Raw genomic sequence first — 21,632 nt, 5'->3', positions numbered from 1 at the left:
AGAGTAGGAGCTTTGAACTTAGGAGTTCAAAGATTTGGGTTCTGATATCTCTAGTCATACAGCCATGGCAAGTCATTCAACTCAGCCTCAGTTTCCTCAGATTCAGAATGGGGATAATATTGGCATCATAATATTATTAATAGGATAATCCTAGTATTATCCTAATTCCTAACCTCTCAGAGATCCTCTGATGATATCAGCCCTGGGAAGACTTCATGTTAGGGGTTTTTATCTTACTTTGCTTTCCAAGGCAGAATTAACAAGTGAAGGGGAAACTAAGTGGGGACACACAGTGGAGATGATTCCTTGTAATTTCTTCATGTATGATTGAGCGCCACATATTGGGTTCTGCTGATGAATAAAGAGCTTCTGCCCTCAAGGAGCTGATGCTCTGGTGAGAGGAACAGATGTGTAGTCAGGCAATTGCCACATAATGCAATGAGTGTTTCAATAGGGACAGGCTGCAGGAGCACATAGGAGAGTCCCTGTCCCCACCTTAGATGGGTGGGCCAACAGGATCGGGGGAACTGACAGCCAGCCAGAGTCTTGAAGAATCATTAACACTCTGGTGGGAAGTGCCCGGAAAGCAGTCCCAAAGTGGTGGAGGGTGAAGGTTAGAGGAGTGGATGTGGACCTACTGCCCAGTGGGCACGGCTTCCTTCAAAGATCTGTTGGCCTCTTCCAGGCCCTCTTGTGGTCAGTATCAGCCCAAGAACAGGCCTGGATGACAGTTCTTGGTGGCCTCACATGGGGATCCCCAGCTCTTGGGATTAGATTGCCTTTAATCCCCATTTGCCTCCCTAAGAGGATCACAGAATCAGCTGTTGGGATAGCCCTAATCTAGCAGGCAGAGCTTGGCACCTGCACAGGTGCCAGAGACTGCTGGCTGGTCCTCGGCTGCCCCTTCTTGTGTTCCTCCTCAGGCTCTGGGGCTCAGGAAGAGTACAATCTTACCTGGGAAAACCCAATGTGTGCGTCCCAACAGTGGAACCACAACAGGCTCTGGGACGGGAGGTGAGGGTGGCTGAATAGGAGACTCTAACCCAGTTCAGCCTGAAATCCCACTGGGTTCTCTGACCACAATGCCTTCATCACCCAACACCTGACCTCATATGCCTGCAGAGCTCTGCCTAACTGTGGACAAACCCAAATTTCCTTCCTTCGTTCCCTTTGGTACAGGAATGGTATCTCCCAAAACAACTTTATTAAAGATGAAGGGAAAATAAAATTTGACCACAGGGCCAGTTATGCCTAGAAAGCAGTGATTTGGGGCTAACAACTAAGATGAGGCTTGGAACCGCCACTGCTTCCCTAGGTGGGGCCTTAGGGAAGCAGAGCTCTGGAGAATTGAGCCAGATCCAAGAACCCATCATATGGGAGCCCAGAGCTATGTGGATGCTATCCCAACACCAAGAGACTGAAGTGTAAACCAGAATACCAATTCGCTAATTTATAATAGGAAAAAATAGCCATCATGGGGTCTAGACAGCCAATCCTCTGGTCAGTCCCTTGTGTCTCTATAGCAAATACAAATTGAGGCCAAATTATAATCAGAAGATTCTACAGAGCATGGAGTCAAGCAAGAAGAGAGAATCAGAGAAGTATAATGACAGCAAAACTGGGACGGCCACACGCACTCATCTGTAATGAGGAATCTAGCCATAGGGACCAGACACAAGTCTTCAGGCAGGGTATTCTTTCTCCAAGCAGTCCGGGAGAAAGTGCCTCTCTGACTCCCATTGTCAATAATAATAATGATAGCTAACAGTTTTTGAACACTGGGTCCCATGCTAAGTACTTTATAAGGATTATCTCAGTTTATTTTCCCAGTAGCTCCATACTGAAGATTCTATTATAACAACCATCACCATTTTCTAGTTGTGAAACCAACTGTATAGCCTGAAAGGCCTAAAATATTTACTATTTGGCCATTTTTCAGAAAAAGTTTACTGAACCCTAACCTACAGTAGTTCTCATAATATTTATCACTAACCTCTAGGGGTTGCCATGAGAATTAAATAAGTTAGAAAGTGCTCACCACATTCCCTAGCACCTACCAAGTGTTCAACTTGTTTGTTTAGGCGGAATGTAACATAGGGTACCCCCCCAAGCTGTGGGTCCTGTTCTTAGATCTTGGGAATCCTGTCTGGAAAGTTTTTCTTTTTGATTTTTAGACTTTTCCCTCCTCTATCCAGAAAAGGATATCTCCCAGTCTGGCAGAATTTAAGGCAGTGTTACTCTGCCAATTACCAGCATGAGAATCAGCCTGTGAGCTTGTTGAAAATACAGACCCCAGGACCTGCCTTAGACCATCCCTGGAATTAGATACTCAGGGTGGGGTCCAGTTTTCCAGGTTATTACACTAAAGCTTGAAAAACATAGATCTATGGTAAATCTATAAATAAATGCAATGGTTTAAAGCCACAAAATTCAAGAGAGGTTTTACCTCTGGGGGGAAGAGGTTTGGGGGACCACACAGAAAACCTTGGATATACAAGGTTTTTTATTTTGTCAGGCTTTTTTCTAGTTATCTTTCATACTCACTCAATCATCTTAAAAACCTGATAAATAAGTATGTACTCTTACTTTTTTTTTTAAGGCTGAGAAAATGGAGGCACAGAAATTTAAGTATTTTGCCCATGATTCCACAGCTAAGATGACATGTGCTGAGATCCCTACATAATTAGCTGCCTCCAGGGTTCAAGTTCTTAAGCACTTTCTAGTCCTAGGAATGCTGTATTTCTCAAACCGAGTAGGGTATACACACACATTCGAGTTATTATTTATATCTTACATATATGCTGTATTATAAATGTCTCATATATGTGAAATATTTCACTTAATACATGGTTTTAAAGATAGCAAAATAAAAACTATAATTGGAAGGAAATCCACTGTTTAATCAAACTTCACTGGAGCCCCCAAGGCTGGCAGTGGAAGAGAACCCCAAGGGGGGGCAGGTGGACCTCTCAGAGCCCCACCTGAAACCCCAGTACTTGTTCCTTTTGGGGACTCACACCAATCTCGGCTGCAATCTCCCCTCAGAGGGAGCTGTCTTCATCCTCACTGCACACGGTGGGATGGGGGTGGGGTGGGGTGGTGGGGACGACGACGACACAGGACCAAGTTTCAGTTAGAGCTTGGAGAGTCAAGAGATAACTCTCTAGGTGACAATGGCTCATGGTGCCCAGTGGTGCACACAGAAAAGCAGTAGGCATTGCGTTCGAGGTGCCTGCACGTGCCTTATCCGACTTGATTTCGCAGTCCCATTTCTAGAAGTGAATCCGGGGCTCAGAACAGGTTCATGATTTGTCCTAAGTCCTACAGTCAACTAGCGCTGGGACTTGAACTAGTTACTGTGAACTCTCCAGTGCTCGAGGCTGCCTCCCCAGGTCCGGAAAGGGGTCATGGGTCACCTACCACACTCAGACTCAGAGAGACTGTCTTTCTCCTGGGGGTCCCCGGACTAAGAATCTCTTGGCTCCTGTTTGCCCTGGCTAAATACTGCCGAGATTCTAAAGGTACTGGATCCTGACTTCTGACTGGGGAGTCCTCTTGAGAGGAGCAGGCAGGAGCGAGGGGCGGGGCCAGTCCAACCAGCTCCACCTGGGCTGGGCAGCCCCGGGACTACCCACCTAGCACGAGGATACGGTCCTCCGGCCTCAGCTCCGGCTCTAGGAGGTCACGGAAGGAAGAGAAGTCCCCGAACCACTCGTAGGGAGGAGAGTCGGCAGCACCCCGGTAGCGCTGGTCCCAGTATTGGACCTCGCGGTACCCATAGTTCTTCTCTGGTAACTCCGGCAGCGGCGCCCAGGCCCCTGGACAGGCCATGCTTGCGGCTGCCGGGCCTTGAAGGCAACTGGCCCCCCACCTCTGGGCGGGGCTTGACCCCTTATGTAGCCAATTGGAATGGCTGCATATAGGAGGCGCGGCCTTTGTGTCTCCGCCCAGCACCAGCAGTTGCTCAATATAAACACGTGGAACTTCCGCCCTCTGCTAAGCGCGCTTGGAAGAATCCTCCGGGTGGGGAAATAATATCGTCCAGACCCTGAATCCTATGGATCCGCTGCTCACTAACTTCTGAGAGCCACACTCATGGTGTCAGACTCACTCCGGCTCGTCATTGCCCCTCTCATATTTTCAGTTTGGCTCCTTCCATTAAGACGTCTGAAAATTAATGAAACATTCATTTCTTCCTAGTTTTGAGCACCCGGAAGGCTCTGGGGGGTGGCGGGAGTAGCGCAGACAGAGGTCTTGCTCTTCAGGAAAGACTGGCATGAACGCAGATATTACCAACATAGGCGAAGTGTTATGCTAGGCGGAGGAGGTACGGAGGAGGGGGGTAGAGACATGGCGTGGACAGGAATGTTACTTTTCTGGGCAAACGTTCGATCCACATTAGCTCCTGTGTGCCCAGGGCTGAGTATGTACTGAGGAGTAAGTCTATTCCTGCTCGTATGGAGCATGCAGTCCATCAGGGGAGACAGAAGTGGAAGAACTAGATTTTAGTGGAGTAAATAAGGACTCCGGCAACTCCAGTCAGCCTTCGGTCTGTTGGGGCACGCGGCGCGGGAAGCGGAACCTAAATACGAAAGGTTCGGGCTTCCGGGGTAGCGGGCCCGCAAGTGCGGCGCACCTTCAAGATGGCGGCAGGCTTGAGGAAGCGCGGCCGGGCAGGTCCCGCAGCTCGGGCGGTGGGACTGTGCGGGCAGTGGCTGCGGCGCGCCTGGCAAGAGCGGCGCCTACTGCTGCTGGAACCGCGCTACACGCTGCTGGTGGCCGCCTGCCTCTGCCTGGCGGAGGTGGGCATCACCTTCTGGGTCATTCACAGGGTGGCATGTGAGTGCGCCGAGGGGGAGGGGAGGGTGGGAAGGGGGACCGAACCCCCGACCAAAACTGGGACCCACATTAGGAGCTCAGACTTAGACCCCTGATCCACTCAGTCATCAGTTGCAGACCCGTATCTTTTACCCAAATCCCAAGCCTGCTCCGCGGAGAGCCAAACCCGATCTTAATCCCTCCCAGAAAACCTGGGTCCAAGTTAATGGCTGCTGCTGCTGCTTGTCTCTGTGGCTTTGGACACGTCGCTTCCCTTGCTGGGTCTCAATCTTCTCATCTGTTCAATTCTGAGGTCTGGAAGTCTCTTCTCAGTGATGGCGTTTTGTGACCGTTTGAGTCCGTTTGGCATTATTGGTGACTCCTCTCCAGGCTGAAAACACTGGACTTAAGGCTTACTTGCTAAAGACCATTAATTCAATACATATTTATTGAGTGCTTATTATATGGCTTACACTATGCTAGGTACCAAGGGTATAGTGGTGAAAAAGATAGACACATTTCCTACTTGCGTGTGTGGGCCTGGACAAAGATAACAGAAAATTACAACACATCATATTCATCATGATGGTAGTAGGCAGGGTGCTATAAAGGACATAGGAGGGCACTTAATGCAGACTTGAGGAGTCAGAGAAGGCTTCCGAGAGTCCTCCTCGAAAGATAAGAGCTAGTTCCTTGAGGAAAGAGACAAAAGGGGTTGGGGGGAAGAGTACTCTAGGCAGAGAGAATCCTGTGTCAAAGAGCTCCTATCAAAAGAGAAAGTCTGTTTCCTTTGAGGAACTGAAAGAATTTTTTTAGAGCTGGAACACAGAAATCAAATGAGGGTAGTACTAAGAGATGAGATTGCAGAAGTCAAGACAAGATCATGAAGGAATCTGTAAGCTGTGTTAAGGAGATAGTTAGCATGGTGGTTAAGAATTTAGAGCTCCATGTGTTCCAATCTCAACTCTACCCTTCCTAGCTCACTGTTCTTGAGCTAGTCACTTAACCTTATTAATTCATAATTGCATCTTCTAAAAATGGGAAGAATAGAATTTGGTCTTTATGTTAAGAGCCTTGGGGAATCATTGAAGAGTTTTAAGCAGAGAAATGTGATATGATTTCTATTACAGGATGAGCTCTCTGGTTGCAGGGTGGAAAATATATTGTAGTGGGGTGAAAGTGGAAGCTGGGAGCCTAGTTAGGGAGCTCTTGCACCATTGTGGCTAGAGATTTTGTTAGGCCCAAATTTGCATGATAGCAGAGAAGGATGAGACAGTAGAGATATTTAGGATAAAGAATAGGCAGGACTTGGTGACTGGGGGTTGGAAATGAAAGAGAAGGAAGTATCAAAGGTGTTTCCCAGGTTTGTGACTTGAGCAGCTGAGAGGTTAATGGTACCATTCATGGAACCCAGGAAGGGGAGCAGATTTGGAGTGGAAGGTTATGAGTTCCATTACAGACATGTTTGAGTATGAGATACCTGGGTTCACCCAGAGAATGTCAGATAGGCCTTTAGAGAAGGGGTTATGATAGAAGTCCCGAGGATGAGCTGGAACTCTGTGCTTTGATGGGCTTTGAGGCAGAGAAATTCTGAACCTGGAAGTAACTACATCGTCCTGTCCTTTTCCAGATACAGAGATTGATTGGAAAGCCTACATGGCCGAGGTGGAGGGCGTCATCAACGGCACCTATGACTATACTCAACTGAGGGGTGACACTGGACCTCTTGTGTGAGTGGGGATAGGCGGTTCAGTGAGGATGGGAGGGGCTGACTGGATGCCAGGCCAGATAGCTTGATCCAAACTCACGTTCTTTCTCCTCTTCCAGGTATCCAGCTGGCTTTGTGTACATCTTCATGGGGCTATACTATGCCACTGGCCGGGGCACTGACATCCGCATGGCCCAGCACATCTTCGCTGTGCTCTACCTGGCCACTTTGTTGCTTGTCTTCTTGATTTACCACCAGACCTGCAAGGTGAGTCCTCACTACCAGGAACAGGGGGCCCCAAACTGGGAGGGCTGGGGAGTGGGGATGGTTCAGGGTTGGTGAGCTGACCTTTTTCCCCACTGTGCCCACCTCTCAGGTACCTCCCTTCGTCTTTTTCTTCATGTGCTGTGCCTCTTACCGTGTCCACTCCATCTTTGTGCTGCGGCTCTTCAATGACCCAGTGGCCATGGTGCTGCTCTTCCTCAGTATCAACCTCCTGCTGGCCCAGCGCTGGAGCTGGGGCTGCTGCTGTTTCAGGTCAACACCCCTCCCTTCTGGCCCCCTCTTTCATTTTCTGTATTCCATCACTTTCTCCCCAATTTTCTGCAGCAGAGGAAGTAAGGGAGTGGCCAGACAGTGTAGGTCAGTTAGGACCGTACTAGGTGAGTCCAGGATGTGTAGAAAGTCTTCACCCCCAGGCCCCCTACACACACACCCTCTTCCCATCCTCTGTTCCCTCCAGACAGCATCTGCTGTTGGAGTTGGTCATTGCACTTTCTAAATACTCAATATATATTTGCTCACTCAGTCTGAGTGTAGAGACAGGGTATCAGCACCCTACTCCCAGCCTCCTCCCAGGCTGCCTTATCCTCCCTCCAGCAGTTCTGAGTACGAGTGCTCACCCTCTGCCTGGAGCTTGCTGGCAGGGGAGGGGAGGAGTTGCTGTGGTGATGGTGGGCTGTACGTCTTTGGGTGGGGTGCATGGCCCTGGAGCTGATCCCCACTCTCCTCTCCCCTATCCACTGCAGCCTGGCAGTCTCTGTGAAGATGAATGTGCTGCTCTTCGCCCCTGGGTTACTATTCCTTCTCCTCACGCAATTTGGCCTCCGTGGGGCCCTCCCCAAGCTGGGCATCTGTGCTGTCCTTCAGGTATTCCCTCCTTACCCTTTCCCCTTTCTAATGAAGCAGAGGCCACTCTGTCTGGCCTCCTTTCATCCTTGAGACTTCCTCAAAGCCAAGAGTCAGAGTTTGGGAGTTGATTCTGATCTGGGCAGCCACCACCTCTAGGCTTTGGTTTCTTTAGCTGTCAGACAAGGGTGTTGAACTACATGGTCTCTGAGAACCTTTCTAACTCTGCACATTTATGACTTGGTGAATCCAAACTTAAAGCACTGTTATTACCTGCTTCTTTGGCCCAAGGCTCTTGTCTGGGTGGGTGGGCTGGCTTTCTTGCTATTCCTAGTGGGAATTAGGGAACCTCTGAGACCTATACCCTGTTCCCCCTCCTCTCAGTGATTAGCATGAGGCTGAGGGTGAGCCTGGGCAGCTCTGTTGACATCACACCCATCCTCAGGTGGTGCTGGGGCTACCCTTCCTGCTGGAGAACCCCGTCGGCTACGTATCCCGCTCCTTTGACCTTGGCCGCCAGTTTCTCTTCCGCTGGACCGTGAACTGGCGCTTCCTCCCCGAGGCCCTCTTCCTGCATCGTGCCTTCCACCTGGCACTTCTGACTGTCCACCTCACCCTGCTCTTGCTCTTTGCCCTCTGCAGGTGGCACAGGTGAGAAAGGGGAGCAATTTCATGAGCAGACATGGGGGAAGGAGTGAAGGGCCTAGGCCTTAGGGGCTGCATGGGGAGATGTTGAGCTCCGCTTGGCCCACATTGGGGGCTTGATAAGTATCTCAATGGCTTCTCCCCAGGACAGGAGAAAGTATCCTGTCACTGCTGAAGGATCCCTCCAAAAGGAAGGTTCCACCCCAGCCCCTCACACCCAACCATATCCTTTAAATCATGGGAAGGTAAGTCTTGCCCTCTCCAGCTGAAGTTGGGGTCCTGGTCAACTAGCCCTGCATGGCTGGTGACCTGGGAGAGGGAAAAGGAGGTAGCAGTAATAGCTACAGGGCCCATTCATAGAGCTCTTACCAATACTGTGCTGAGCACTTTACATATTTAAGCATTTTTTATTCTTTATTCTAAATATTATTGAGTTACCATTATGAGTGCTCACTCTCTGCCTGGTGCTGTCCTAAGAGATTTACATACATTCTAACATTTAAAGCTCACAAGAGACTCTGTTTTATCCTCATTTTACAGATTTTAAAGATGGGAAAATTAGGGCTTTAAGAAGTTAAGTAATTTGCCAAGGTCACATAGCTAGTAAGTGACGACTCGTTAGGCGTTACGGCTCTAGATGTTACTGCGTCCACATCAGACTGAGGAATAGGTCCAGAGAGGTTAAGAAACTTGCCCAAAGGTATGCATCTAGGAACAGCAGAGCCAAGGGGCTATCTGACCCCAAAACTTTTGTCCCTCTGCTTTGAAACCTCCCTACCCCTTCTGCTCCTGCCCTTGGCCTTGACCACCGCATACAGATTGTTTCTGCCCTCTTCACCTCCAACTTCATTGGCATCTGCTTCAGCCGCTCCCTTCACTACCAGTTCTACGTCTGGTATTTCCACACATTGCCCTACCTCCTGTGGGCCACGCCTGCACGCTGGCTCACACACCTGCTCAGGTACCAGCTGGGACAACCTGGGGGCATGGGAAGGGGTAGGGAGCTCCTCATCCCAAGACTGTGACCACAGAGGGGCAGGGGGTGAGCTGAAGTGCTGCAGGCCTAGAACCTGGACAGACCTGGAGCTTATTTCTCATCTCCAGGTTGCTGGTGCTGGGGCTCATTGAGCTCTCCTGGAACACATACCCATCCACGTCCTGCAGCTCTGGTGCCCTGCACATGTGCCATGCTGTCATCCTGCTGCAGCTCTGGCTGGGCCCCCAGCCTTTCCCCAAGACCATCCAGCACAGCAAGAAAGCCCACTGAGATCCATCTCTTCCCCTCCAGTCTATTCTCAGGACCCTGGATGGGGATGGACTGTGTGCCCTTCCCAATAAACTTTGCGAAGTCCACTTCTGTGCAGCCTACGTGGAGGTGCCTGGACCAAGCTGTGAGGGACAGGCACGCGGCAGATAAAGAACTCATTCAGACAGTCCTAAGAGGCACTTTATTGCATAGGATTTAGGGACTGTGGCTCTCTCCCCTTCTACTGCACTGCACAGAGCTCAGAGGGGAAGGGGCATGGGGTGGGAGGAGCAGGAGAGAGCACAGGCAGGCACTTTCTGTGGGGCAAGAGGATTTTGTGAAGGGAATGAGAAGCAGTAGGGGCGGACTGTCACCCACCCCTTCCCAGCACCAAGAGGCTGGCTCTGGGTGGCAGTGACTTGAGTTTGTTGGGGGGTGCCAGCCAGAGCAACCGGTGACCCTCACATGTTTGCTGGGCTGTAGCACAGCAGGTGCAGCTGCAGGTTCTGGTCCCAGTGGCGCAGCAGCAGGAAGAGACCCCGGGCTGCGGCCTTGAGGTTGGCCAGGTCGAGGCCGTCGGGCAGGTGCTGGGCCCGCAGCCAACAGTCAGCCTTAGCTGCCGCCAGTTCCCACTCGCCGAAGGCCGCGGCACAGCGGTGCTCCAGCCACGCAAGCGCCACAGCAGTGGCCCAAGTCCGGCCCCGCAGGTCGGCACCACCAGGCCCTTCCGCCCCCTCCGAGGCCTCGGTGTCTGAGCCCCGGCCACTGTCCACCTGGCCTAGACCCTCGGAGCCCGAGCTGGGGGATGGGCTGCAAGAGGCCGTGGCACTGTCACCCTGGCCAGCACCATGGCCTAGCAGTGCCCAGGGAGAGGAGGCCGAGGTGGGGCTGAGGCTGGCGCGATGTGCAGCGAAGGGCGAGGCACGGCACAGGCGCTCCCGAGAGATGTGCACCGCCGCGCAGAAGGGCGCGTCTAGGCGGAAGGAGCCGGGCGCCTCCTGCAAGCGCACCTGAGGAGAGAGGAGGTGGGGGGAGAATCGAGCTGAGACAGCGCCCTGGCCCTGGCAGCACCACCCTCCACCTCCCGAGTCCTCACCAAGGGCAGGTAGTCGTGGTTGCTGCTGTCACTGGCTTGGCCCGTGTTGGGGCTGCAGAGTCTATGGCTGTCTGGGCCTCTGGCCTTCCGACGGCCCAGGCTGAGCCGAGAGGGAGGCTCGGGGGGCAGACGATGAGGACCTCCGATGGGGGCTGCGTGGTCCCCCAAAGCAGAACTGGAGTTGCCAATTTCGTCCGGCTCCCAGCCGCCTGCCAGAGAGCCTCCCTTAAGTCCTGAACTGGAGCCGTTCAGTGGTGGTCCCTAAGCCTGGTTGGTCCCTACCATTTACCCAAATTTGAGTGTTACCTTTAGAGTGGACGACTGTGGGCAGAGGAGCTGCATCTAGATGACCTTGAGAGGCAGGAGGGGTGCCCGGGGGTTCAGCTGGCTCTGTAGGGGCACAGAAGATGGGTGAGGTATGTCTCGGAGGGTGGCCAGTGAGATGGGAACCGGCACCTGGGAGGTCACCTGGAAGGGACCTTACCTACCTGAGCTCTGCACCTGCAGGGCTGAAGGTAGGACCTCTCTGGTGGTAGCATCCACAGCTACAGGGCAAGTGAAGCAGGAAGGGGCAGAGCTGACCTTGCTTGTCTGAAGGGCTCGGAGCCAGGACCTCCGGGCATGACCTGCAAAACCAAGGAGCCACATGTTGACTGGGAGGGGGGTGCGCTCCCAGCACCCACTCTACAAAGGGCTTCCCAGAAGAAATCTCAGTGCTCCCATAGCTTCTCCCTGTGTACACGTTTTGTTTTGTTTTGTTTTTGGCTGTGCCTCCAGGCTTGCGGGATCTTAGTAGTTCCCCGACCAAGGATTGAACCCTGGCCCCGGCAGTGAAAGCACCAAGTCCTAACCACTGGACCGCCAGGGAATTCCCAGCCTTCTGTCCACTTTTGAACAGAGTGGAGTTCCTTCTCGGGGTCAGCTCAGACTCCTCAGCTTTGACAAGAAGTGGTTAGGCTGAACACTCAACCACATTGTAGCAAGACTAGGCCCCCGGCCACGCACAAATTCAACATTCTGGATACAGCCCAGAGGAGGCATTGACTGTGGTACCTTTTCCATCCACTCATTTCAGCACTGCCCAACAGAACTTTCTGCAATGATGGAAATGTTCTACATCTGCATGATCCAGTATAGTAGCCACTAGTCCCATGTGACTATTAAGCACTTGAAGTGTGGCTAGTGCAACTGAAGAACTGACATTTTAACTTTATTTAATTTTAATAATCTTCCTAAATGACAGATTTTTTTTATGCTGTGGGCACTGTGAATCATTACAAGATGAAATTCCCTCTCTGCTGGCTGCTAGGAAGCTTGCCAGTTTGGGGTCCCATGCTTGCAAGGGCACAAAACCTCATGGTGTGCATCTTTGATATAATCTCATTCTCTGCTTCCTTTTATTATCCCTTTTTTCCCCATTGCCCTGCTTAATTTTTTTTTCTTGACAATGTGGGTGAGCCGCCTCAAATCACTTGTGAGCAAGGTGAGGTATAGCGAGTGATCCCACAGACCTGTGCCTCTGCCACTCTCTGTCCCATACAGGCTCCTTGAGCCCTGACTGGGGCCACCAGCAACTCACCCCGGTCAGCCCTGGTCTCGCCCCGTCCTCGGAGAGCCAGCTGCTCGTTGTCCCGGACCACGGAAGCTGCTGTCAGTCGATGGAGTGCTTGGTCCCAAGCACTTTCTCTTTCAGGGGGTGACGGAGGCAGTGAGCCAGCATCCCTAGGCCCCCACAGCATCTCCAGCCCAACGCCCACCTCCCAGCTCATAGGCTGCTCCCCGCACAGGGCCCGGATCACCACATGGCAACGTGGAGGCTGGGGAGGCAGTGGTATTGCTGGAGGGGCCAACTCCCCACTGGGGGGAACAGCCGTGAACAAGAAGGGTGGTTCCATCAACATGTCCCAGTCCATGGGGGCTGGGGAGAGCAGGCTTCCTGGGGAGAGACGATGGTAGGAGCAGGGGCAGTGGGGTGCCCTGGGCTCCACCTCCCCAAGGTCTACTTGGTGTCAGAACCCGGCTCCCCATAACCCTTACCTGAGTCATCCAGGCCCTGTCCCAGCAGCTGCCCTGGCTCAGGGCCTGGCCCATCTGGTGCTATCCCCAGAGAGGGGTGCCGCAGATGGCCAGGGACTGAGTTCACCCGGCCTGGGGGGGATGAGAGGCTTCGGCCAGTTAGAGCCGCTCTGCGTCGACGGCCCAGCACCTCAGCACTCAAGGCCCCAGTCTGCATGTGAGAAGGTGGGGGGGGGTCCAATGGTCAAGGAATGCAGAGCTCCTGGCCATCAGACATACATACACAGCTGGCCACATGCCCCTTTGTCTGAAACCCTGGATGGCTGCTCACCACCCTTAGGGGTGAGGCCAGACTCCTTCTGGCCCCTGATCCCCTTCCCAGCGTCATCTCACTTCATGCCTATGTCTCAGTTGAGGTTGTTGCTTGTCTGTTTTTATTCATGTCTTCTCCCGTTTTGCCTAGCTAACTTCTTATTCTTCCAGAGGTGGCTCTTGCTTTCCTGACTCCCTCAGACAGGGTTAATCACCTTGACTCTGAATTCCCATAAAGCCACATCCCTGTGCTCATCAATGTATGTTGCATGGTATCATCGTTATACATTATACCATCACTACCCATCTATTTCTTCAGGTAGACTTAATAGTAACCACTGCACAATTTATGGCATACAGCCAATGGTCAGTAATATTTGCTGGATACATGGTAGATGGATGTGGATTGAATCTCACCTTGACTGGAGCCGGTGGGGGTGGAGGCAGAGGGCAGGAGTGGGAGCCAGCAGATTCTCCCCAGGCCAGGCTGCGGCAGCCCTGCTGAGAAGGGGGATCCAGGGGAGCACTGCCTTCGGGGGACCCAGGGCCCTGGGAGACGGGGGACTCGCTGCTGCCTGTGGAGCCTGGGCCTGGCTCTGGGCTGGCAGAGCAGTGGGTAAGCACATACTGCTCCCGGATGTATGAGGACTGGAAGATGCGGTGCCATATGGCTGCGTCAGAAGAGGGATTAGGTCCAGGGTCCGTGACTGGGTCTGTCAGAGCATCAGCACCTACTGGGAGGCAGGAGAATAGATCCCAGCCCTGGCCCCTCCCACTGCCCACTCCTCCTCCAGCACACATACACTCAGGCACTCACTCCGATCTGAGTCCCCAGCAGCCCACGGGCTGGACAGCTCTGCTGACACAGTGCCTGTTCCCAGTGGCTCTGAGGTGCCAGTGGGCTCGGTGCCAGGGCTGGTGGCAGATGGTGCTTCCTCTGGGGATGGGAACACGGAGCTGCCCAAGCTCTGCCAGCCAGGCTCTTGGCCCTGGAGAGGGATAGACATTGCGGGGGGTGGGGGGGGAAACAACAACTGATTATAGTTATACACTACCTCTTTCCAAACAGGATTTAAGATGGCTCACTGCAAGAGGCAATAAAGATAATAAACCAGAAGTGAGAGCCCAGTACTAAGGAAAGAGGAAGCATACATGCTGACCATAGGGTTACTAGAGCTGCTGTGGCTGAGCTTCAGGTTTGGCCCTGAGCTTCCTGGCAGCCAGGGAAAAAGACAAACAGTCCATTATACAGCTCTCCTTGACCAAAAAGGAGGAAGCATGCTTGGTTCTTCTAGACAGATAAAGCTTTTCATAATAAAAATAACAATCATTTATCCAACTCCTTCTATGTGTCAAGTATCCTACCAAGAGCACACATGTTATGACTGCTAATTACAACCTTACGAAAAAAATCAGTACAAGGAAATGGGCTCAGAGAAGTTAAGTGACGTGTCCAAAATCAAATGGTTAGTACATGGCAGAGTTGGGATCTGAGATTTCATCGAGACAGTGCTCTGTCTGTCCCTGAATGTTACAGGAAATAATCCAGATGGTGCTTTTTGCAGGGCACTGTGTGAAGTAATGAGCAAGTTTCGACAAAAACCTTGAAACTAATGCTGGCGCTGTTCTCTGTAACTGTGTGCTTTAGTGACCAAGGGTAGCACTTTACAGGACAGCTCAGTGGAAGACCTTATGAGGGAGGCAGGCTGCAGTCACCTTGAGGGACCCAGTATGGTCTCTAAGGTCTAGTGGGTAGCAGTAGGAGCGTTTGGCAGAGAGAGGCACAGGGAATAGGAAATGGGTTTTGCAGAGATGCAGGGGCTTCAGCCATCCCAGGCCCACCTCCCACACCCCAGCCCAGGCTTACCCCTTGGGGGCGGGACCGGAAGCCGTCCACCCTGAAGAGCGAGCAGTAACCGAGCAGCTGGTCCCCGGGATAGAGCGCTGGGATCTCCCGGGGCGTCAGCAGCGCCTCCACCGCATCGGGCACAAACCAGTCCACAGAGATGTCGCTCAACGCGGGCTCCAGTGCCTTCCGCAGGGCCTGCACCAGCTGTGAGGAGTGACCAGAGGGAGGCCATGGGAGAGAAAGAGGTGCCACACAGCCAACAGAGTGGGAAGGCTGCCCTTCTGCTGATGCCACCTACCCAGCCCCTGGCTGAGGGGAGCAGGGTCTGGCTGGGGTTGGGGGAAGGAATGGGGGTAGGAACAAGCAAGGGGACTGAGTGTTCAGTACTCAGGGCTCGGTGCTTCTCCTGGCCTGAACTGTGCCACGTGGATAAGGCAAGACTTTTCAAAGATATGGCTTAGTACCAGGACAAAACTGAGAGCAAGATTTGGGGAGCAGTCAGAGGCCATGTCTCCCACACCTCTGGCCTCCTGCAGCACCCCACAGCAGGGTGCCTAGAGACCCCACAACCTGACCAGGTTCTGTTTCAGACTCATTGCAACTTGGGAGGAGGACTTAGACGAATAGGGAGCAGGGCCCAGGCTCAAGCTCACCATGGGCTGCAGCCTTTCCCCAGGCCTCAGGAAGTAGGCCTGGCCCCTGCTGAGGGCAGACAGATCCTGCAGCAGCTGGCGGCAGGCAGGTCCTAGCCCAAAGGAGAAGCACCTGACAAGAGAAGGGGAGCAGCCGTGACCTCCCGGAGCCTCTTTGGGAGGCCAATCTCAGGAGCCTGGCCCTGCCCACTCCATCCTACCTGGCTGCCGCCCTGTGCCACCTCATGAGCTCCAGGGTTTGGTGGGTCTCAGCAGCCATGGGCGAGGCACCGGTGAGCAGGAACAGCTGCCGAGGGTGGGCCCTGTGCTGGGGCTGCCCCAGGGCCCAGTCCAGCGCAGACCTCACGTCCGGGGGGCCGCCCGCAGCCTGCAGCATCTCCATGCTCTCGCAGATCAGCTGCACAGCTTCCTGGAGGAGAAGGACATGGGCTGGGCCACACTGGCTGAGACGCCTCTGGCTAGGCCCCCAGAGCCCCGGGCCACACTCACATCACTGCAAGGCCGGCTCTCTGGGAAGAGGGGCTGCACCAATGTGCCAAACGTGGCCAGGTTGATGAGTGTCTGGGGCGGGAGCGACTTCACAGCCAAAACGATGGCATCCTGGGGAGAGCCAGGGAGGGCAGGGTGAGGCAGGCCCCATTGGCACCGGTAGAGAACAAGGGATGCCAGATTGCTTGCTTTCTCCAGGCCGTGTGTAAAATGAGGGGTAATCTGGGTGAGGCTCTGTGTGTGTGAGACTGTAAGTGAGACCCTGGCATGTGAGGGAGACTCTGTGTGAGAGACGATTGTGTATGTGACCCTGGAGGTGTATGTGAATCCTTGGGTTTGAGATTCGGTGTGACTGAATGTAACTTTACATATGAAAGAGGCTCTTGGAATCTGGGAGAAATGCATGTATGTATGAGCATGAGAAGGAGAGAGAGGGGTTTGTGTGTGTGTGTGTGTGTGTGTGTCTTCGGGAGGCTGCCCCCCAGCCCACCTCAGACCCACTGCTGCACCCAACCCCAGGCCTGCCCACACCGTGCTCCCACAGGCCTTGTGTGCCATGCTGCTGCCATCCAACAGGAAGAGGAGCTCCCGAGTAGCTGTGCCCAGGTGTCCAGGCTTGGAGCTCAGGTCCGGGCAGAAGCTCAGCACCAGCACGGGGTTCAGCAGGATGTCCTTGTGGAAGCGTCGCTGCAGGAACCACACCTGAGCACGGGAGCCCCGAGTCATCCTGGGCCAGGCTGAGTGCAACTCCGACCTAGGCTGGCAGCAGGACCTAGCCCCGGAGACTTTCTCAATCCATTCCACCCAGAGGGGGCACCCTTTTGTAGTCATCTGAATAAAAGCGGGGGCAGAGACAAGTGGCTGTCCTCTGCCTAGGTCAGTCCTACCCCCAATCCTCCGAGACACATTCCAGGGACACTTGAGTGGGCCCTCCTGTGAAAATACTCATCAGTCCTCTGGGAGGGTGGTGGCAGCTACTGAGAGCTCCTGCTGAGAGCAGAAGCCCCCTGCCCATCCCAACGTAAGCCTGCTCACCTGCTCCTCCTGCACTAACACAGCCAGAAGTGGGACCAGGGGCCAGGCCAGGACCCCAGGCAGCCATACCTGACGGTCCCCCTCACTGTCCCTTCGCTGCAGCCTCTGGAAATCCCGGCGGGCCCTCACCTGGGCCTCGTATTCTGCTGAGCTCAGGCTGCCGGCCTCCAGCATCAGGTGTGGCTGGTGGGGCTCTGGGGAGAAGGGGACACAGCTCTGTCAGGGAAGTCCCTGTCTCTAGACCCCAACTGCTCAGGCCCACTGTCCTGGGAGAACTTTGCCTGTCCGGCCTCCCTGTACCACCAGGCCCACCCTCACAAATGACTCAGTCGTCTGGCTTAGGGTCCAGAAATCTACACTTGAAAAATGCTACCCAGGTGGTCCTGAAGCAGGTCAGAGCTGGCCTACTGTGTGTCCCAGTCTCTCACCACTGGGGTGCAGCAGGATCTCCAAGGCCCGGTCGCAGTGGTGGCCCTCTGCCAGTGTGACACAGATGGTGGCTGCAGAGCTGGCATGAGGGGGGGCATCTGCCCGCAGAGCATGAGAGGGGCTCTCCAGGCCTGAGGGATGTAGAGGCAGGGAGAGGTGATGATTGCCCCACCCCAAGCCAGTACTGAGAGCACAACTATCAGCTTCCCAGGCAATAGTGGTGGGGCCGGGATCATGACTGATTCAGCTCAGCTCTCAGAGTCCAAGCTATGGAGTGGACAAGGGGGGATTCACCTGCTTTCATGGACTGGGAGGAGAATTCCCAGGTGTATTCCTGCCTGGTCAAGCAGTTATATAGCAGCCAGCTGCTGATTTAACATCCTCCTCCACCTCGTGCACAAGAAAACTCAACTTCATCACTTGGACCGGTCTCATTGTAAGCATCTCTCTTCTCATTGGCGAGTGGAGTGGGATATACACAAATGACACTGACAAACCTAGGTGTGTGTTGTGTGGAAGTGGCCAGGGGGTGATCCCACTGTGAGACTAGAGGTTCCTAAGGCTTAGGTCCCTGCCTTCTTTTTGTCCTGTGTTCCTCCCATCCCTGAGCCTTCAGTTATTTCCCAGTCAGCTATGCTGGGAGGGGCACCCACCTGCCAGCAGGCATGGCCCAGTCACCAGCATCTCGAAGGAGAAGGTGTACGGGGCCGGGCAATGGGCAGGGCCTGAGAACACGTCCCGAGGGGCAGCTGGCTCCTCCCAGGCTGGCCCATCCCCCTCAGGGCTGCCCATTCCGAAGCAGCTGGTGGGGCTGGAAAGGAACACAAGGAGGGTCACTGGGCCACTACCAGGGCGCCTAGCCCCTCTGGCTGACTGGCCTCAGCCCTTCCCCACCCTGCCCATCCCCCGGGGCACCCTGCCAAAGCCCCCTCACCCGCACTAGACCCAGAGAAGCCGAGGGAGGGACGAAGAGAATCACCATAGGCCCAACCTGTCGTCACAGAGCCCCGGAGGCCTGGGGGGCCCCAGCGGGCCTGGCGGGGCCAGAGGGGTGAGCACGGAGGGCAGGGCCACGCGCAGCACCCCGTCAGGCCTGGAGGGCAGCTCCCGGCTGCTGCGCAGGGTCACTGTCATGGTGCCGGCTGCGGCGATGAGGCCTGTGGGCAGCACCAGTGTGGACCGGGCCTGGGCCAGATCCAAGACAAGATGACCTATGATGAGTGAGGAAAGGTGTCAGAGGGGGCTGGAAGCAGACGAGATGGGGGAATCTGGGGGTGGGAGCAGGCACTGAGTCAGGGGAGCTTGGGCAAGGGGGATTTTGCGAGGTTGGAGGGATGCTGGGCTAATGCACTGGTGATGCAGGATGGAGGCATGAGATGAACAATGGTTGAAGGAGAGGCAGGTTGATGGTAGGAGCTGGCTGTCATTAGGAAAGGCAGCAGTGACATCACTGCTAACAGAGGGCTGAGGAGGAGAAGGGGGCATGTCCACACCATCCCCAAGGTCCTGGGGGACCCATACCCTCCGCCTCTCTTTCTTTACCTGCTCCAGCCTGTTCAACCCTTGGGCCTCATCTTCCTAAAGAACCCTCGCTGACATCTCCCATAGCCTGGTACCCACCTGCTCACAAATTCCCTGCTCATGAACGGTCAGGGACTCCCCACTGCCCACTAGGTGTGGCTCCAGAATTTTCTACCCAAGAGGAATTCAGGAACTGTAATCTATTTGGAAGCTAGCTAGAGGACATTTACATACCAAGCACATCATTTTACTTAGATCCCCGTTTGTTTGGGGACGGGTGGAGTCATGGGCATCACCACTGCTGCTAAAGGGAAAATGGCCAGGTGTATACAGTGATGGTCAAGGCCCTACATGGTCTGGCCCCAGCCTACCTTTACAGCCCTACTTCACCTCATTTCCCCACAATAATCATTTACCCACTCTTTTGAAAAATACTTGCTGAATAAATGAAGGGAAGAAAAAAACTGGAAGGAAAAAAAGGAAGGTAAGAAGGAAGAAAGGGGCTTCCATCCCAGGCAGCTGAGGCTTGGGACAGTCTGATACAGTGAAGAGAGCAGAGTGTCAGGTTTTGAGTCTCCACTCTGTGATTTCTAATTCTATCCTTTGGTAACTCTCTTGTTTAGAGGAGGCTTGGTTTCCTCATTTATAAAATGGGGGTCATAATTATATGTCAAGGACTGTGGTGAGGAATGAATGAGATGATATACGCAAAGCAGCCAACATTTAGGAGACTATTGCTGTTACTTTTGTCACCTATAAAAGAGGGAAGGAGAACAACACTTGCATTACATACCTCTCTGGATTCAAATGAGGTGACATCAGTGACTGGGCTTTGTCAACTGTGAATCACTATAAACATGAGGTATTTTAGTACCATCACCCAGTATAACTTACTTCGAAACCTTTGCTTACACGATTGCCCCTGCCTGGAGTGCCTTTCCTCTCCTCTCCATATCACTACATCCCACCCTTCCTTTCAGTCAAATGCTAGCTCCACTTCCTTCTGGAATTTTCCTGAGGCCTCAGCCCAGAGCTCACTCTGGCCTCTAACTACCTGCTGGGCTTGTGGCAACTCTCAACACCACTGAATTCTGTCCCTCTTCTCACCCAGATGGTAAATCCCATGTTCAGGAATCAAGTGAATGTACAAATAAATAAAGGAATGAAGTGCAAGCCAGAAAACCTAGCAGAGGGGTGGGGTTCCATCCCCTCACCCAGCACTCACTGATCCTCTTTGTGCCACATTTTGTGCCAGATGCTGGGATTCTGGGACTCCGAGATGACCAAAACCCTGTCCCAGGCTCAGGAGCTAAAGCTCCAGAGGGAGAGGGATGTGTGGACTGCCTGCCTTGTCTATCTACCTGGCTGCAAACCTCAGGTCAGGCCTGGTTCACATTTCCCCAGCACCTGGCCCACGTCAGGGGCCCAGTCCTCGACTGTGGAATAAAGGGATGAATCAATGAATGAAAAAACCAGTGGCTGGAGGGGGGACAGAGAGGGGCGGGATGCAGAGCGGGGGCAGGAACTAAAGTGCGGTTGCTTTCAGGGAGATGGGGCGGGGAGCGCCCTGGACTCACCCTGCGCACAGCGGCGGGGTGTTGAGGCCCCCAGCGCGGGGCCCACCGCGCGGCAGCAGGCGGCCTGCGAGCGGCGCCGGCTCTGCAGCTGGAAGGAGACGCGCCGTCCGGCGGCCTCCGCCTCGAAGCCCGAAACCACTTCGGCCTCGGCCAGCGGGTACACAAACACGCCTGGGGCGGGATGGGGGCACAGGCGATGTCGGACCTTGCTAGGCTTGCGCTGGCCACCACCCTGCGCCCCCGCCCGGGACTCACCGTCCACAGGCTGCGGCTGTGGGTTGTGGTAGGTGAGCCGGGCCCGCAGGCTGAGGCAGGGTCCATTGGCGCAGGCCCGAACCCAGGAGTCCGTGAGGGGCAGCGGCGTCCAGCTGGAGGGGCAGTACAGGCCGGGCATGGTGCCTCTGGTGGAGGGGGTGCTCGATGAGGGGTGCGCAGTGTGAGTTCAGGGCGCTCCGCCCCACCCTCCTGAAAGCAGGAGGGGAGGCTCTAACTCCGGCGCTGGGACGCGGACCTGCAGGGGGCGCGAGGCTGAGCCCGGCCCGGCGGACAGGTGGCGAGGGGAGGGAGGCAGCGGGGGTGGCGGGATGGGCATCCTCGCCGGTTACCTGGGAAGCCGGGGCGGAGCGCAGCTCCAGGCAGCACGGGGACCCGGGGAGCGGAGGGTTAATGTTTAACTGGCGCTACGGGCGCCCAGCAGTCCCGCCGCCGGCTCCTCTAGGGGCGGAGGGGTGGGGGGTGGGTAATGTCGCAGCTGTTCCATCACACCCTCCCGGGCCTCACCACCACCCCAGTACCTGCCGGCCCCCCGGGGCTCCCCGCGGCTGCCAGCTGTTGGAAGTGGCGCAGTGGAGAGATGGAAGATGCTCGGGGTGGGGAGCAAGGGTTTAAAGGGCCAGCATCCTTCTGGGTGCCCCCAGCCCACCAAGGGATAGCAGGGGCGGGGTGGGACGGGGAGCCGAAGGGCCGCAGTCCCTCTCTCTCTCTCGGGCTCCTCAACTGACAGGGGCGCTGAGACGGGCTGCAGGCCGGAGTGGAGGGGATTGGGTTGGGAAGAACGAGATGGGAAGCGAAAGGAGGGGATCTTACGGAGGCAAGACCCGGAGAGGTGTT

At 54.6% G+C, this 21,632-nt stretch overlaps 3 protein-coding genes across 9 annotated transcripts in view; 1 reads left to right on the top strand and 2 right to left on the bottom strand.

Moving 5' to 3' along the window:
- ECE2 (endothelin converting enzyme 2) overlaps positions 1-3,855 on the bottom strand; it is a 30,732-nt gene extending 26,877 nt beyond the window's left edge. For both annotated transcript variants that reach the window (XM_068546341.1, XM_068546340.1), the window contains exon 1: positions 3,636-3,855. In XM_068546341.1, the coding sequence (XP_068402442.1) occupies positions 3,636-3,831 (196 nt within the window). In that variant the 5' untranslated portion in view covers positions 3,832-3,855. The remainder of the gene's footprint in view (positions 1-3,635) is intronic.
- A 758-nt stretch (positions 3,856-4,613) lies between these two features.
- ALG3 (ALG3 alpha-1,3- mannosyltransferase) lies at positions 4,614-9,652 on the top strand. 2 transcript variants are annotated; one of them, XM_068545441.1, is made up of 9 exons: positions 4,614-4,839; positions 6,449-6,548; positions 6,646-6,793; positions 6,903-7,063; positions 7,555-7,675; positions 8,100-8,305; positions 8,446-8,523; positions 9,117-9,260; positions 9,404-9,652. In XM_068545441.1, exons 1-9 carry the CDS (start codon positions 4,644-4,646, stop codon positions 9,564-9,566), a joined length of 1,317 nt encoding a protein of 438 aa, XP_068401542.1. In that variant the 5' UTR covers positions 4,614-4,643; the 3' UTR covers positions 9,567-9,652. The 2 variants fall into 2 exon arrangements, with proteins under 2 accessions (XP_068401542.1, XP_068401543.1); XM_068545442.1 differs by lacking the exons at positions 8,446-8,523; positions 9,117-9,260.
- A 354-nt stretch (positions 9,653-10,006) lies between these two features.
- VWA5B2 (von Willebrand factor A domain containing 5B2) lies at positions 10,007-20,916 on the bottom strand. 5 transcript variants are annotated; one of them, XM_068545437.1, is made up of 19 exons: positions 20,778-20,916; positions 20,523-20,693; positions 18,404-18,635; positions 18,078-18,235; positions 17,424-17,555; positions 17,065-17,189; positions 16,507-16,662; positions 15,961-16,071; positions 15,672-15,880; positions 15,472-15,583; positions 14,837-15,022; positions 13,787-13,958; positions 13,387-13,703; positions 12,679-12,868; positions 12,221-12,577; positions 11,130-11,267; positions 10,948-11,031; positions 10,642-10,874; positions 10,007-10,555 (listed from the first exon to the last, which is right to left on the bottom strand). In XM_068545437.1, the coding sequence occupies exons 1-19, from the start codon at positions 20,914-20,916 to the stop codon at positions 10,007-10,009; spliced, it is 3,771 nt and encodes a 1,256-aa protein (XP_068401538.1). The 5 variants fall into 5 exon arrangements, with proteins under 5 accessions (XP_068401538.1, XP_068401539.1, XP_068401536.1 ...); XM_068545438.1 differs by having other exon boundaries at positions 13,387-13,700; XM_068545435.1 differs by having other exon boundaries at positions 13,387-13,700; positions 18,078-18,268; positions 18,416-18,635.
- Between the last annotated feature and the right edge of the window lie 716 nt (positions 20,917-21,632).

This window comes from Eschrichtius robustus, chromosome 6, assembly GCF_028021215.1.
Source record: "Eschrichtius robustus isolate mEscRob2 chromosome 6, mEscRob2.pri, whole genome shotgun sequence".
NCBI classification, from domain to species: domain Eukaryota; kingdom Metazoa; phylum Chordata; class Mammalia; order Artiodactyla; family Eschrichtiidae; genus Eschrichtius; species Eschrichtius robustus.
The sequence above is the reverse complement of the archived record's forward strand: the minus strand, read 5'-3'. Positions and strand labels throughout refer to the sequence as shown.